Source organism: Schistocerca americana, chromosome 7, assembly GCF_021461395.2.
Source record: "Schistocerca americana isolate TAMUIC-IGC-003095 chromosome 7, iqSchAmer2.1, whole genome shotgun sequence".
Lineage (NCBI taxonomy): Eukaryota > Metazoa > Arthropoda > Insecta > Orthoptera > Acrididae > Schistocerca > Schistocerca americana.
The window spans coordinates 516,138,407-516,154,073 of record NC_060125.1 but is presented as its reverse complement, the minus strand read 5'-3'; the positions used below and the strand labels follow the sequence as shown (position 1 = coordinate 516,154,073).

The following is a 15,667-nucleotide window of genomic DNA, read 5'->3' as shown; positions in this document are numbered from 1 at the left end:
ACAGTACCATCGCATGCCACTAGCAGAGCCAAGGCAAAATGGTGGAGTCAATCTCCACTTTGTTTTGGTTCCTCTAGGAATGTGTTACAGTGATATTGGTTAAAGCATTTAATTTGTACCAGGGCTGCAAACAAAAAAATTAATTACATTGTGATAGTTAAAACTTTCAGTATTACCCCCTCAAAGACATACATAAAGTAATCTACATGTAGTTCCCATAGTTATTACATTTTTTTAGATTAGCACTAATGATTATTTTATGTTGCTGGTATACTTAACAGAATTAGCCAACAGTGGTTGCTTTTGCCTGCTAACATATAATTTTATTTATTCCACAATCCTGAATGAATGAACAATCAGCAGTTCTTAAATGCTTTCCAGAAATGCAAGTTTTTAATGCCAGCTGTTTGTTTCCAGATTTGCGAGCAATGGGAGTTGACTGTGTCACTCTTGGTCAATATATGCAGCCAACAAAACGTCACCTAAAAGTAGTGGAGTATGTTCATCCTGAAAAATTTAAACACTGGGAGAGGGTGGGAAATGAGATGGGGTTCTTGTACACTGCGAGTGGTCCACTAGTTCGCAGTTCGTACAAGGCAGGAGAGTTTTTTATCAGCAGCATTATTAAGAAGAGGAAAGCACACAGTGCATAGAAATTTACTTGTTATGTGAACACTTGCAATTATTGTAAGGCAGATGTTTGACATTAAAGTGTTTATGTGGTCCTTCAGTAAGTTGTGTTAATAAAACCATTTTAAAACATGAACATAGACACTTTTGCAGTAAAAATCTTTATTTTTGAGACAGAAAGGGGAAAAGTGACCTCTTGTCACAAAAGTAAAATTATCAGTACAAGCAAAAATGTCCATAATGTCTAAATATCCATTTTTGGTTTTTGTGTATTATAATAATTTACATCATTCTGTAAGTGCCTGTATCAATTTGAAAATTGTTTGAACCAAACAGGAGTCAGTAGTATCATTAAAAGCATGTCATTCTTCTGAAAACGGATCTCTTCTCATTATGGGGGAAATAACATTGGCCCAACAATAGGCCCCCTTTTAAAATATCACAATTGTGTTATGCAAGTTTCAAAAAATAGCTTCTCCTAAATTTTAGAGGTAATTTTAAAGAGGTCAGAAATTTCGTATAAAAGATGATTTTGTTATTACAATTTCTCACTTTTTATATTAGAAATGCCTACAGATGTTGCCAATTTGCAGTTGAGCATAATATAGACTTACTAAAACAGCACAAAATTCATTAATTTCTTCTCAGTTTACTTAATATTAAATTTATATACACTGCAGTGTGCTGTAGGTCTGAGGGGGGTTAACCACATAATATGCAATGCTGACTTGTTTTTGTTGTTGTTGTTGTTGTTGTTGTTGTGGTCTTCAGTCCTGAGACTGGTTTGATGCAGCTCTCCATGCTACTCTATCCTGTGCAAGCTTCTTCATCTCCCAGTACCTACTGCAACCTACATCTTTCTGAGTCTGCTTAGTGTATTCATCTCTTGGTCTCCCCCTACGATTTTTACCCTCCACGCTGCCCTCCAATATTAAATTGGTGATCCCTTGATGCCTCAGAACATGTCCTACCAACCGATCCCTTCTTCTGGTCAAGTTGTGCCACAAACTTCTCTTCTCCCCAATCCTATTCAATACTTCCTCATTAGTTATGTGATCTACCCGTCTAATCTTCAGCATTCTTCTGTAGCACCACATTTCGAAAGCTTCTATTCTCTTCTTGTCCAAACTATTTACCATCCATGTTTCACTTCCATACATGGCTACACTCCAAACAAATACTTTCAGAAATGACTTCCTGACACTTAAATCTATACTCGATGTTAACAAATTTCTCTTCTTCAGTAACGCTTTCCTTGCCATTGCCAGTCTACATTTTATATCCTCTCTACTTCGACCATCATCAGTTATTTTGCTCCCCAAATAGCAAAACTCCTTTACTACTTTAAGTGTCTCATTTCCTAATCTAATACCCTCAACATCTCCCGACCTAATTCGACTACATTCCATTATCTTGTTTTGCTTTTGTTGATGTTCATCTTATATACTCCCTTCAAGACATCATCCATTCCGTTCAACTGTTCTTCCAAGTCCTTTGCTGTCTCTGACAGAATTACAATGTCATCGGCAAACCTCAAAGTTTTTATTTCTTCTCCATGGATTTTAATACCTACTCCGAATTTTTCTTTTGTTTCCTTTACTGCTTGCTCAATATACAGATTGAATAACATTGGGGAGAGGCTACAACCCTGTCTTACTCCCTTCCCAACCACTGCTTCCCTTTCATGCCCCTCGACTCTTATAACTGCCATCTGGTTTCTGTACAAATTGTAAATAGCCTTTCGCTCCCTGTATTTTACCCCTGCCACCTTTAGAATTTGAAAGAGAGTATTCCAGTCAATATTGTCAAAAGCTTTCTCTAAGTCTACAAATGCTAGAAACGTAGGTTTGCCTTTCCTTAATCTTTCTTCTAAGATAAGTCTTAAGGTCAGTATTGCCTCACGTGTTCCAGTATTTCTACGGAATCCAAACTGATCTTCCCCGAGGTCGGCTTCTACTAGTTCTTCCATTCGTCTGTAAAGAATTCGTGTTAGTATTTTGCAGCTGTGGCTTATTAAACTGATTGTTCGGTAATTTTCACATCTGTCAACACTGGCTTTCTTTGGGATTGGAATTATTATATTCTTCTTGAAGTCTGAGGGTATTTTGCCAGTCAGATACATCTTGCTCACCAGATGGTAGAGTTTTGTCAGGACTGGCTCTCCCAAGGCCGTCAGTAGTTCCAATGGAATGTTGTCTACTCCAGGGGCCTTGTTTCGACTCAGGTCATTCAGTGCTCTGTCAAACTCTTCACGCAGTATCGTATCTCCCATTTCATCTTCATCTACATCCCCTTCCATTTCCATAATATTGTCCTCAAGTACATCGCCCTTGTATAGACCCTCTATATACTCCTTCCACCTTTCTGCTTTCCCTTCTTTGCTTAGAACTGGGTTTCCATCTGAGCTCTTGATGTTCATACAAGTGGGTCTCTTATCTCCAAAGGTCTCTTTAATTTTCCTGTAGGCAGTATCTATCTTACCCCTAGTGAGATAAGCCTCTACATCCTTACATTTGTCCTGTAGCCATCCCTGCTTAGCCATTTTGCACTTCCTGTCGATATCATTTTTGAGATGTTTGTATTCCTTTTTGCCTGCTTCATTTACAGCATTTTCATATTTTCTCCTTTCATCAATTAAATTCAATATTTCTTCTGTTACCCAAGGATTTCTGCTAGCCCTCGTCTTTTTACCTACTTGATTCTCTGCTGCCTTCACTACTTCATCCCTCAAAGCTACCCATTCTTCTTCTACTGTATTTCTTTCCCGCATTCCTGTCAATTGTTCCCTTATGCTCTCCCTGAAACTCTGTACAACCTCTGGTTCTTTCAGTTTATCCAGGTCCCATCTCCTTAAATTCTTACCTTTTTGCAGTTTCTTCAGTTTTAATCTACAGGTCATAACCAATAGATTGTGGTCAGAGTCCACATCTGGCCCTGGAAATGTCTTACAATTTAAAACCTGGTTCCTGAATCTCTGTCTTACCATTATATAATCTATCTGATACCTTTTAGTATCTCCAGGGTTCTTCCATGTATACAACCTTCTATCATGATTCTTAAACAAAGTGTTAGCTATGATTAAGTTGTGCTCTGTGCAAAATTCTACCAGGCGGTTTCCTCTTTAATTTCTTAGCCCCAATCCATATTCACCTACTATGTTTCCTTCTCTCCCTTTTCCTACACTCGAATTCCAGTCACCCATGACTATTAAATTTTCGTCTCCCTTCACTATCTGAATAATTTCTTTTATTTCATCATACATTTCTTCAATTTCTCCGTCATCTGCAGAGCTAGTTGGCATATAAACTTGTACTACTGTAGTAGGTGTGGGCTTCGTATCTATCTTGGCCACAATAATGCGTTCACTACGCTGTTTGTAGTAGCTTACCCACATTCCTATTTTCCTATTCTATATTAAACCTACTCCTGCATTACCCCTATTTGACTTTGTGTTTATAACCCTGTAGTCACCTGACCAGAAGTCTTGTTCCTCTTGCCACCGAACTTCACTAATTCCCACTATATCTAACTTTAACCTATCCATTTCCCTTTTTAAATTTTCTAACCTACCTGCCCGATTAAGGGATCTGACATTCCACGCTCCAATCCGTAGAACGCCAGTTTTCTTTCTCCTGATAACGACATCCTCCTGAGTGGTCCCCGCCCGGAGATCCGAATGGGGGACTATTTTACCCAAGGGGACGCCATCATCATTTAACCGTACAGTAAAGCTGCATGCCCTCGGGAAAAATTACGGCCGTAGTTTCCCCTTGCTTTCGGCCATTCACAGTACCAGCACAGCAAGGCCGTTTTGGTTATTGTTACAAAGCCAGATCAGTCAATCATCCAGACTGTTGCCCTTGCAACTACTGAAAAGGCTGCTGCCCCTCTTCAGGAACCACACGTTTGTCTGGCCTCTCAACAGATACCCCTCCGTTGTGGTTGTACCTACTGTACGGCTATCTGTATCGCTGAGGCACACAAGCCTCCCCACCAACGGCAAGGTCCATGGTTCATGGGGGGACTATTATTTGGTGAAGGACAACGTATAGGGTAATAACATATGCAGAATTTGTGAAGTATATACAGTTAAACAATGGTAATAAAATGGAAGTTTAATAATTTCCTGTAAATATTTAGAAATCGTAGGATATTTTGACTTTTTATGTAAGTATCCATAGAACATTTTTAAAAAATTACTCCTGATGATGCCCAGCATTGACACGATGACTACCACATGCAAAGTGATGGATGTTCCACTGCCTGGCCAGGTCACAGCGTCAGCTGTGATGCTCTTCTGTAGCCAGCAGTGACATCTTGGCTGTCAAGATGCTCAAGTCCATTTTTCATTATAAAATCGGATAATTGATGAGATAAAAGCAGCCAAAGAAAATGGCATTTGGAGTAGTTCTTAAGTACACTGTTATGTTTGCTGTAGTCTTCCAATTTTTGATGATACATTGCCAGCAAAGAGTATAAAAGCAGTCTTATTATTGTCTTCTTCTGTTTTTCCACCCTCTGTGTTGTTGTTGGTGCTTTTGTGTCATAGGGCCATTTGAATCTGTTGACTGCTATATTCATTCTTGAGGAAGACGGATTCCAGGCATCACAGCTCTGCCATCCAACTTTGTTTGGGTGAAATGGAGTATGGTACTAATGTTGAGCATTATGCAAGGGATGGACACAGCTGGAGGCATTGGCTTACAGTACACACTGGGGGCAAGTGAGTCATCAGACCAGCACTGAACTAGGATGTTGAGTAAAAGAAGTTTGCTATCATTTTCTGTTTTCATGGATGAAATTCAGATGCTCAAGAATTTCTGTAGTTTCTTGGACAAATGTGGCCGGATGACGAAAGTATTGTTGACATACTAAAAGAAACCGGATTTAGTTCATCAGTTTCCAGTGCTCTGTCCTTTAAGTACTCCACAAACAAATTTGCTACAAGTGGAAAGAGTGGCTGTGCTGATAGTATTGTCCAATTAAAATAAAATAGGTCACTGTCAGAGTGAGTCTAAAAGCCTGTCTGGTTAGGGCTGAATTTCACATTGATTAGTTTTATGTAGTCTTCCAAGAGGAATAGAGTGAAACGTGGGACGACATCAAAGCTGATCATAATGTCAGACTGCTGCAGCCAACCAATGAAATCACCCAAGTTTTATATATGTGATGTGAACATTTGACGATGTGAGGGACCAACAGATAAGCCAGATGCTTCACCAGGGGATATGTTGCTGCCCCAGTGGGTCTCATGCCATTCTTGAGGGTCATTGGTAGGCCACACAGTCTTAGGTGGTACAGCAGCGCACCGACTCAGTGATTTGGCGACCTAATCATTGAGTGCTCTGTTCTTTAACAGGACGAAATTGTGCTTTATGAAACTTGCTTGATTGGATCTGCTGCTATTTTCCGATGTGCTGGATTGTCCAGAAGCTCTAGAAATTTCCACTCTTAGTCCTTATGCTGGGGAAGAACTGTGCAATAGCCCTTATCAACTGGAAGGACGATTTCTTGATCTACTCCAAGGGCACAAAATTCTTTCCTTTGTGCTTTGGAGTTGTTGCTCCTTGGTGAAGCAGAGTTGGTGAGAATTTGGCTGATTTCCTGATTAATTTCCTCTACAGTATCACTTCGTGCTCCAACAGCACTAGATTTCAGCTGTTGGAAGTGATGTGTGTGGTAGCACGAAGTTCAGCCCTTTCTCCAGTACTGCTGTCACTGCATCTTCTTGCAAAAACTTAACTGGAAATTAAGAAAACTTGGTAATTTGTCTCTCGGTTTATTTCTTGTTCTGACTGGGCTCAGGTGACTGTCAACCCATTCCCATGAATCTGCGGAGTGTATAGAGGATGCCTGTAGATGAAGAGTTAAGTGCTGTCTGGCATTAACACCGAACTGTCATCCAGTGAAACAGAGCCTTTCTCTGACCAGGGCCAGGTGTTGGCTCTTCGTTTGCTGTGGTTAGCTACAGAGATGCTGATGTCATGCATCACCCTGATACCTTAGTAAAAAAGGTGAGGCAGCTTAGCAGACGTCCTTCCTGGTTTCAAAGCTTGTCCAGGTTTCTCACAAGTGGGTAGTACGTGACTGATAATTTAACACGGATGTGGGAGTCAATACCAAGTGACATCCGGATATGAGATGCGACAAGAGACAGAAAGCAACTGAGACACTCTACCACCAAGCACAATGCAGAGTCGATGAGGCCTCTAGCATCACCTGATGCTGGTGGAACAGTCGTTCACTGAGATATCTAGATGGCAGTACACTTGAGAATCTTGGAAGCTGTGCTTTGCTCAAGACACCGACTGCCTTTTGGCTGTTGCAGCTATAGAATGTAGCTCTGTCGACCCCGTGGCACTCAAACCATGTCAGAACTACCTCTGTGCATGGCATATTTGACTTAGTAAAAAACCCATACAGAGTTTAGCAACCAGGTGCCCCTTCCCAACCATAAATATTTTCTTTTTAATTCTAGCATGAATACAACTGATTACACTGCTGTGTTAATGCAAGCATTTTTCAGTCGCAGTAAACCAAGTAATGCCTTAAAGAAAATTAAATCTATAACCCATACTCCCATGCACTCTTACAGTAAGTAATTAATAAGTAATAAACAGAAGAAATACCCCCTCACCAAATCCAGCAACCCAGGCAAGTGCTTGTACGCTACACATCAGTCTGTTACGCTGACTTTCATGTGTTTTACGCAAGGAATAACATCCTATATTAAACAGCCATTGAAATGTCTTGGATTCGTTTAGCAACATACTTGAAATTGCCTCCAAAGTGGATTTATCCATGTACTGTAGAATCTTGTTTTCTCGATCTACTGATTGGTTACTTTTAATAATTCAATATCCAACTGTCAAAGTGTGGCACACACAAAGTAAAACATGCACACAGAATTTAATTGTGTAATGTTACATAGAATTGGTAATGTAGCACTTTTGGAAACTTTACGTGTACAGCAAATACATACAGACATGTTTCAATATAATTTTTATTAAAAATTGATAAAAAATATTTTACTCAGACATCAGATTGTCATCATTTACAGAGAGAGTTTCTAGTGGTAAGGCGGCCTTTTCTCGGTGTTCTGCTACATTCTGCAGCACTCTAATGGTATACTTGTTGAAGTCACATCTAGAAATGAAGAAAAAAGCTAGTTTAATAACTATGCTTACATGTTAGTTTTACATTACAGTGTATTCTGAGAGGAAAGTAGTAAACATGTGGTAACTACTAGGAGATTATATGCTCAATGCGAACACACTTCTTACTAGGCAGTAGTATTATTGTTAGTAACACCTTTAAAACATTTCTTAAGAATTGCAATGAAGACTGAGATATCTTATTGTAAGAGGTGAAAATATTAATTCTCTCTTATTTGATGCACACATAGTATTTAAACACTTTCAAATTCCGCATAATTAGAATTGTAACCTACAGAAGTTACAACTGAACAAGTACTAAAATGAATTATTCATGGTCCCAAGCTATAAAAACTGGATATTTTATGTATGGATAATCAGTGATGTGTTTCACGTCAGTTCTATTTATTTTTACTCTGCAATACTGTTATGTAGCATTTCTCATCAGGCTCACATCTCTTCGCCCTAAAGCCTTTTACACATTTTGCTGCTGGCAGATGCTAGTGTCTGCACTGTTTTCTTGTTGTAAATGGCACATTTTCTTTGCAACTAAAGTTTTATTTTGGTGTTATTTTCGCATTTATGTTAAATTGCTGCAGTATTATTCTGCCCTAGTGGGCTAAAGTAAAATAATTTGTTGGTGTAGCAGTTCTTGCCTGTCAAAATTACAAAAATTTAACTGAAGACTAAAATAATAAAATTTTTGGAGTTATGCAAAATTTCCAAGCTTTTCTCAGTTTTTTGCCCAGGTGAAAACATTCCCTGTTTTTCCCCAGTTATCCTGCAATGTACACACCTTGTTACTGTCTGCTGGACTTTCTTAAAGAACAAAACTGTATTTGGTTCCTTTACTTAAACTATCAATAATACTTACATTTTCATGAGGTCCTGGTACTTTCTATTTAAGTTTTTCTGCAGTCTGATGAAAAAACTTGTTATTGTGGAATGTGATGAAGGATTCTGCAGTCTCTGCCCATGCAGAGTCAGCAAGGTTTGGACCCAAATTAAATAGAACTCCAAATGCCTTGATGACTCTACCATTTCAGCCAAGAATTTCAACATCTTCTCAACATATGGCAAAGGAAGAGACTGAACAGCCAGGTTAACTGTAAAGTAAAAACAACACATTTATTTTTAAGAAATGGAAGAATTTCACTAATTCTAACACATCCCTTTCTTACACACAAACGGAGATAAAAATGCGTACTATTATGCTACTGTATGAATTATTTCAGACTTACCATAATCTGTTGGAGTGCTTTCAGTCACTTCCTTAATTAAGTCTTTTTCATTCAGTTTCAGTGCCATCATTAAAGCTGAAGAAAACAGGATAATAAAATATTAAAATAATCCACACGCAATTACAAAAACCATATAGTTAACAAATACAAAAGCCACATACCTTCAGAAAATTCCTGGTCATACAATTTTTCTCGAACAGTAGAAGGTGTTATATCAACATCTAATTGATAGGGATCAAACACCAGTGCTGTGTCTAGTGCATACACAAGAAGACCTTCTGTAGTTGCTGCAGCCCATGCTTCACCTTAACAAAAATATATTTAATACACACTTTTCAGTAGATAAAGGAAGGGGGAAAAGTGAAGTAACCTACTACTGTGAACACCATCATTCACGTGACATCACAAAATTTAGTGCAAAATGTGAGCAAAAAACTATACTCGAGCTGCTGGCCAGCACCAAATTCTGGGTGCAGCTTCAGAACAGTTGGGGTACAGTATGTGCACACATCTCTTTACTGATGCTACAGTCCTGTGACAGGAACTGTCATGATTTCAGGGTCATCTTAACACACACTTTGGTCATTATACAGTTTGTTCACAAAGAGAAAAACAAGAGTTACCTAATTCTGAATTGGCAGAAATCAGTTTACTTCAGCTCGCTAATTTTTTGTGTCTGTCCACTGCCCGATCTAATTGAGAAACTTGCATATGCAATCACTGTGAAGTGATTTTCGTGCCAAGTTGTATTGTGTCATAAGTTAATACAGCTACTCACGAGTGGTGATGTGGTTACTGGCCCATCATTGGCAGTGCCAGATACACTTTCCACCCATCAGCCTAGGCCAGGAGGAGCAGCGCAACAAAAATAAAGAGTTGCTTCCTCGTCTTTCTGATGATCATTGATGTGCACAGAAGCACGCTTTAGCATTGCGAGAAGAATTCAGAAATTTTGCAAAAGTAATGGGGAAACCTCCAGCAAACGAGGTAAATTTCAGTTCAAATGAAACTATATGGCTCCAGAGACCTTTTCAAGTCTCAAATACCTACGATATATATACGCAGACTGAAGTGACAAATGAAAATTTGTATCAAGGCTGGGGTTTGAACCCGAGTCTCCTGCTCAATAGGCAGATTTTGCTAACCGCTGCACCACCTTAGCACAGTGGCTTTGCACAACTGTACAGGCTACTTAACACATCTCCCCCCAGGTTTGGGTCTTGAAAAGATCTCTGGAATATATAGTTACATTTGAACAAAGCACCTATGCTGGGGTTTCAGGCAGGATTCCCCATTTCGTTCACTGCTGAGGTGCTATTCGAAAACAGTTTGAGAGCTTACGCAATGCTGTCCGTGTTTAGGGGGACACCAAGTGGGCTGAGACCTGAATGGGAATCTGGATTGAGGGAGGAGGTATGTTGGGTAGTCCGTGCAGTTGTGCAAAGCCACTGTGCCAGGGTGGTGGTGTAGTTAGCACATCGGCCTAGTGAGCACCTGGGTTCGAAACCCAGCCTACAAATTTTCATTTGCCACTTCAGTCAGCATATATACATCGAATTATTCAGTTTGATAGTGCTTTGAAACTGCCTCCCTCCTTGTCTAAACTACTTTACAGTAGTAACTTACTGTGTGTAAAATCCACATTACTAGTTGCAGGAATTTCTAGTACTGTTTCCCTTACAAGGAGACTTTCTGTAACGACATATGCAGTTCTGTGGGTCCCAGGTATCATCACACCCTGCAATCATTTACCACGGTGGCCAATCATTTACGAGTGATGAACAAAAAAGAATTTCCTGTAATCCACGAGATGACTAAAGCTGCCATAATGATGGTGATTATCGTCACAATGCAAGTTTTACTACTGGTTCTTGTTAAATTTTGAACTGTCTATGAAAACTGATGCTGGATTAGCAGCAACAAGCAGCATTATTCATTATGAAACTATCAATCCGAATCCCTTAACCCTTTCACAGCTAGGGACATACATCTACACTCATCAGGTACAACACGCAGATGGCTAGGGGCATACGCATATGCTTGGCTGGCGGAATGTCCAGGCAGCTTTGGGAATTCACTTACGGCAGACAGGTAGGGAGACTCGACGGCAATGACGTTCATGAACATGTGGCGCAGGAGCAGGTAAACAAGCACAATAGAACAGTGACTTGCCTTTTTCCTCATTTCAATATTCCTGCCAGCACTGTCATAACCTGTGCAGGTGGCTCTTTGTAATGTCGCGAAGTGCTACCTGCTCCTCGGCCCTTCTGCTTACGAGTTGTTCACTGGCCAGTCCTGTTTCTGGATTTGGTGAGACAACAGTGTGTGCCTGTATTGCATATGCAATGTTGGAAGATAATTTATGGACAAGGAAATCACGGAAATCCTCAAGAGTAGTAAGATGAAGATGGTAGGGATACTTTGGACATTCCCTCCGAGGAAGATTTGGAGTGTCTGGAAGTACAGCTGATTCTTCAACACCATGAGAAACTTTTTCAGAAAGGTTCTTCTTCTGGTAATTGAAGCTTCATCACAAAAAAGAATGCGTGACTGGTCACATGATCATCCTTGTGACGATATGTCACCACTTCGTGAACACATTTAGCGGTATATCAATAGACTTCAGTGATTTAGGAAGTCATTTACACTTTTTTATTTTATTTCATTTGAATTTATTTCTAGCATTCGGAAAAAGAGAAATAATTACTACATATTTCTTACCAAAATAAATAAATAAATAAAACGAATATAAAAAAAGGACGACAGTACGCAGCAGGTTAGCATGATGGAAGCATATACAGCCCGCAGAATTTTATTGCTTCTTGGCATGTTCCCTATTTGTGCTAAGAACTAAAAAGTTAGAAGTGAATTAATATTGATCAACAGATTCTTTGCTTCAAACACTAATATATTCACACTTAAATGTCCTGGAACTGGTACAAACTGAATCTGCATTTATTGCACATTAGTGACAATTTGGCCACATCTCAAGATATTCTTGTGAAAATAGGGCTCAATGCAGAGCACACAAGAACAAAATTCCTTTAGGCTACAGCCCCTTTCGAAAATTTAAGTATGAAGAAATGTAGCCAGTTTGGTATTAAAATTTTCATTCTATGACATACACAGTAATTAATTCTAGATTATAGTGTCTACAACAGTGCTGCAGTGGAAATAGAATCCAGAAATTCTGGCTGGGGGAAATCAGGTGATGTATTTATGAGTTTGTTACTGATATACCTTAACAAAGGTGATACCATTTGTTTAGACAATTGGTATCCAAGCCCTGAATTATTTCTATGGCTCCATGCGAAATGTACCAATGCCATTGGTATAGTATGCAAAAACTGGAATCATTTACCACCACTGCCTGACACATTGAAAAAGAGGAAAATACAATTCAAGTTCTGTGGAACATTGTTGGGTCTAAAATGGATGGACAACAAAGAAGTCTGGATGGTTTCAACCATAAATGGACCACAGGCCAAACTAATCGAAAACTACTTGCTTAGTGAGCTACAATACGTCAATGGCTGCTGTTGGTAAGACAGACATGATGTACAGTGCATCCTAAAGACAATGAAATGGTACAAGACGGTGTTCTGCCATTTGACTGAGTTGTGTGTGCTGAAAGAAAAAACAATTTTTGAAATAAAAAATAAACAGAACACACCACTTGCAAACATTCTACCTTGAACTAATCCACTAGTTGCTTGATAAATTTCATCAATAAACAAGTAAAGCTGAGATCCTAAGGACACCAAAACAAGAAACTATTTCAACTGCGAAATAAAGAATGGCATTGTCCAGGTTTCCTCAAGAGCTATGGAGATTCCCCAAAGACGCTATGTGGTATGTACTGCTAATTCACAGCAAAAAAATGACAGGTATAAGATGCAAAAAGTGTGATATTGCTCTCTGCATGGTGGAATGTTTTGAAAAATATCACACACAAAGGAAACTTAAGGGTATTTCATTAAGTCTTTATGTTTCAAGAAAAGGAAAGTAAAAAGAATAAAAATAGGGGAAAGGTTTTTAACTGTGTCAGTGGCAGTCCAAAACCTGTGTCAAAAATGAGGACAGGAAACCACAAAAGTCAATTGGATGGAACATGACACATGGAAAGAGAAAACAAGCATAAAGTTTGCTACAGGGTGGTCCATCTGAAGTTTTGGATGAGATCATCTCTAAAATTATACATCGGGTAAAAATAGTGGGTAAGACAAGTTCGTAAGCTCAAAGGGGGGACATCAAATGATACTACATGTGACTTCCAAGCCCTTGCCCCCTTGGGTGGGGTAGGGGCCACTTTTAAATCTTAAATGGAAACACCCATTTTTTTTATTGGAGATTCAGATTCTCCATAAAAAGTAATCAAGTTTTGTCTGAAACATTTTTTAATCATTGACTGATGGCCCCGAAATTGAGAAAGAAGTAAAATTGGGGAAGTACTCTGATTTATTTAGAATTATCCGAGAAAGACATATCAAATCGATAAAAAATGTGCACCAATTCTTTCGTTATGCCAAATTAAGCTATTTTTGTACAAAATGTACTGTATCCTACTTTTAGCGTTACCCAGGAACAACAACATGGATGTAGTAGAATGATGTCCCTATGGGGTGCTTCATTAGTGTGAGTCCCCTTGCCTCTCACAAGTTGGGGTGCTTAATTAATGACATTAGCCATGAAGAAATTGTTCAAATTTATCCCCATTTGCTTCAATGCATAAAGTCAATCATCTGAGAAAGTTGTCCACAGTTTTGAGCAGCACAAAAAAATGGTTCAAATGGCTCTGAGCACTATGGGACTCAACTGCTGTGGTCATAAGTCCCCTAGAACTTAGAACTACTTAAACCTAACTAACCTAAGGACATCACACACATCCATGCCCGAGGCAGGATTCGAACCTGCGACCGTAGCGGTCGTGCGGTTCCAGACTGTAGCGCCTTTAACCGCTCGGCCACTCCGGCCGGCTGAGCAGCACATCCCGTTAGTATGGCTGCACACACTCTTCGAATGCACTGCTCCATATCTTTTTGGGTTGTGGGCTGCTTGTCATAAACAATATTTTTTCAATTACCCCACAAGAAAAAAATCAGATGTTAGGTCTGGTGAACATGGAGGCCACTGAATTGGTCCACCGCGTCCTATCCACCGACCAGGTTACCGTAAATTTAAAATGTTCCACACATTTTTAGCATAATGGGGAGCTGCTCCATCCTGTTGGAACAACATTCGTTGCCTAGTTTCTAAATCAACATCTTTCATTAGCTCCAACAAATCATCACGGAGAAGTTGTAACTATCAAGTAACCATTTAAAATTCCACTCCAGATCATTAATGACAATTTATGTTGATTGTCAATGGGTCTGTGCCAGTGTGGATTGACAGGGGACCAATAATGACAATCATGACGATTTAATCAGCAACTGTTTTTTAATGTGGCTTCATCGGTGAACGTATCTAAAAAAAAAAATCATTGTCACCTCTTATCATTTCCAAGGCCCAGTGGGAGAAATGCACGCGTATTTGCATATCTTTCAGTGTCAATGCCTGTGTCAGTGTGATATGATACGCATGATATTTATGTGCCTTCGAAATCCTCAAAACAGTTGGTTTCAGTATTCCAGTTTGTCTCTGAATCACATGACTACTCATTTCGGGATCCAGTTGAACACAAGCGAGAACGGTAAGGGTATGAGCACCACTTTCATTGTATTCGTGATGACTAGGTGGATGGTGCATGTATCTATTTCGAGCTCGTTGAGTGCAATTTTGAATAATGTTTTCGCTTGGATGTAGTCTGTTTGGGAAGTGATCCGCATACAATTGTGAAGCTGCAGTGTAGTTGTTATGGAATTCACCTAAAATTAACATCATATCAACAATCTCTGTAGGAGGATAGTGAGCCATGTTTCACTAAAGAATAATTTACTTTTATCAGTTGATGTTTACGGTTCACAATCTGAAAGTGGAGTGATGTCTGATCGCATTGCACCCACCTTTATACTGAGCCATAGTTTGCAGTTTGGCCACAGTAGCGCCACAGTCAGGTGAGTCATGCAATTGTGAAGAGTTCCCTAACGAGATTTTAATACCATTCCACCTCCCTTCATCAAATACTGTGGCAGGTAGGATATATTTTGAGGAAAAAAAAACTTAATTTGGCGTAATTAAAGAATTGGTGCACATTTTGTATTAATTTGATGCATCGTTCTCGGATCATTTTAAGTAAATCGGAGTTCTTTCCCAATTTTAATTTTTCTTAGTTTCAGCGCCATCTGTCAATAGTTTTAAAAAATGTTTCAGACAAAACTTGATTACTTTTTATGGAGAATACGAATCTGCAATAAAAAATGGGGGTTTCCATTTAAGATTTAAAAGTTGACCCCCACCCCACCGAAGGAGGCAGGGGCTGGGGGTCACGTGTAGTATCATTTGATGTCCCCCTTTGAGCTTACGAACTTGTCCTATCCACTATTTTTACCCGATGTATAGTTTTCAAGATAATCTCATCCGAAACGTCAGATGGATCACTATGTACATAGCGAACACCTGCAGCGAGGTACGGAAGAGAGAGTGAACACAGAGGTGCTAGGGGAGGCTTGAGTTGCATATGCACTGTGTGTGGAAGCACAC

The 15,667-nt window shown here is 39.4% G+C and overlaps 2 protein-coding genes across 4 annotated transcripts in view; one reads left to right on the top strand and one right to left on the bottom strand.

Moving 5' to 3' along the window:
- LOC124622052 (lipoyl synthase, mitochondrial) overlaps positions 1–730 on the top strand; it is a 113,500-nt gene extending 112,770 nt beyond the window's left edge. For both annotated transcript variants that reach the window (XM_047147615.1, XM_047147616.1), the window contains exon 7: positions 418–730. In XM_047147615.1, coding sequence (XP_047003571.1) covers positions 418–653 — 236 coding nt within the window. In that variant the 3' untranslated portion in view covers positions 654–730. The remainder of the gene's footprint in view (positions 1–417) is intronic.
- Positions 731–7,613: 6,883 nt separating this feature from the next.
- LOC124622295 (periodic tryptophan protein 2 homolog) overlaps positions 7,614–15,667 on the bottom strand; it is a 111,563-nt gene continuing 103,509 nt past the window's right edge. For both annotated transcript variants that reach the window (XM_047147966.1, XM_047147967.1), the window contains 4 exons: positions 9,187–9,330; positions 9,026–9,100; positions 8,659–8,890; positions 7,614–7,776 (listed from right to left, as the gene is read on the bottom strand). In XM_047147966.1, the coding sequence (XP_047003922.1) occupies positions 7,659–7,776; positions 8,659–8,890; positions 9,026–9,100; positions 9,187–9,330 (569 nt within the window). In that variant the 3' untranslated portion in view covers positions 7,614–7,658. The remainder of the gene's footprint in view (positions 7,777–8,658; positions 8,891–9,025; positions 9,101–9,186; positions 9,331–15,667) is intronic.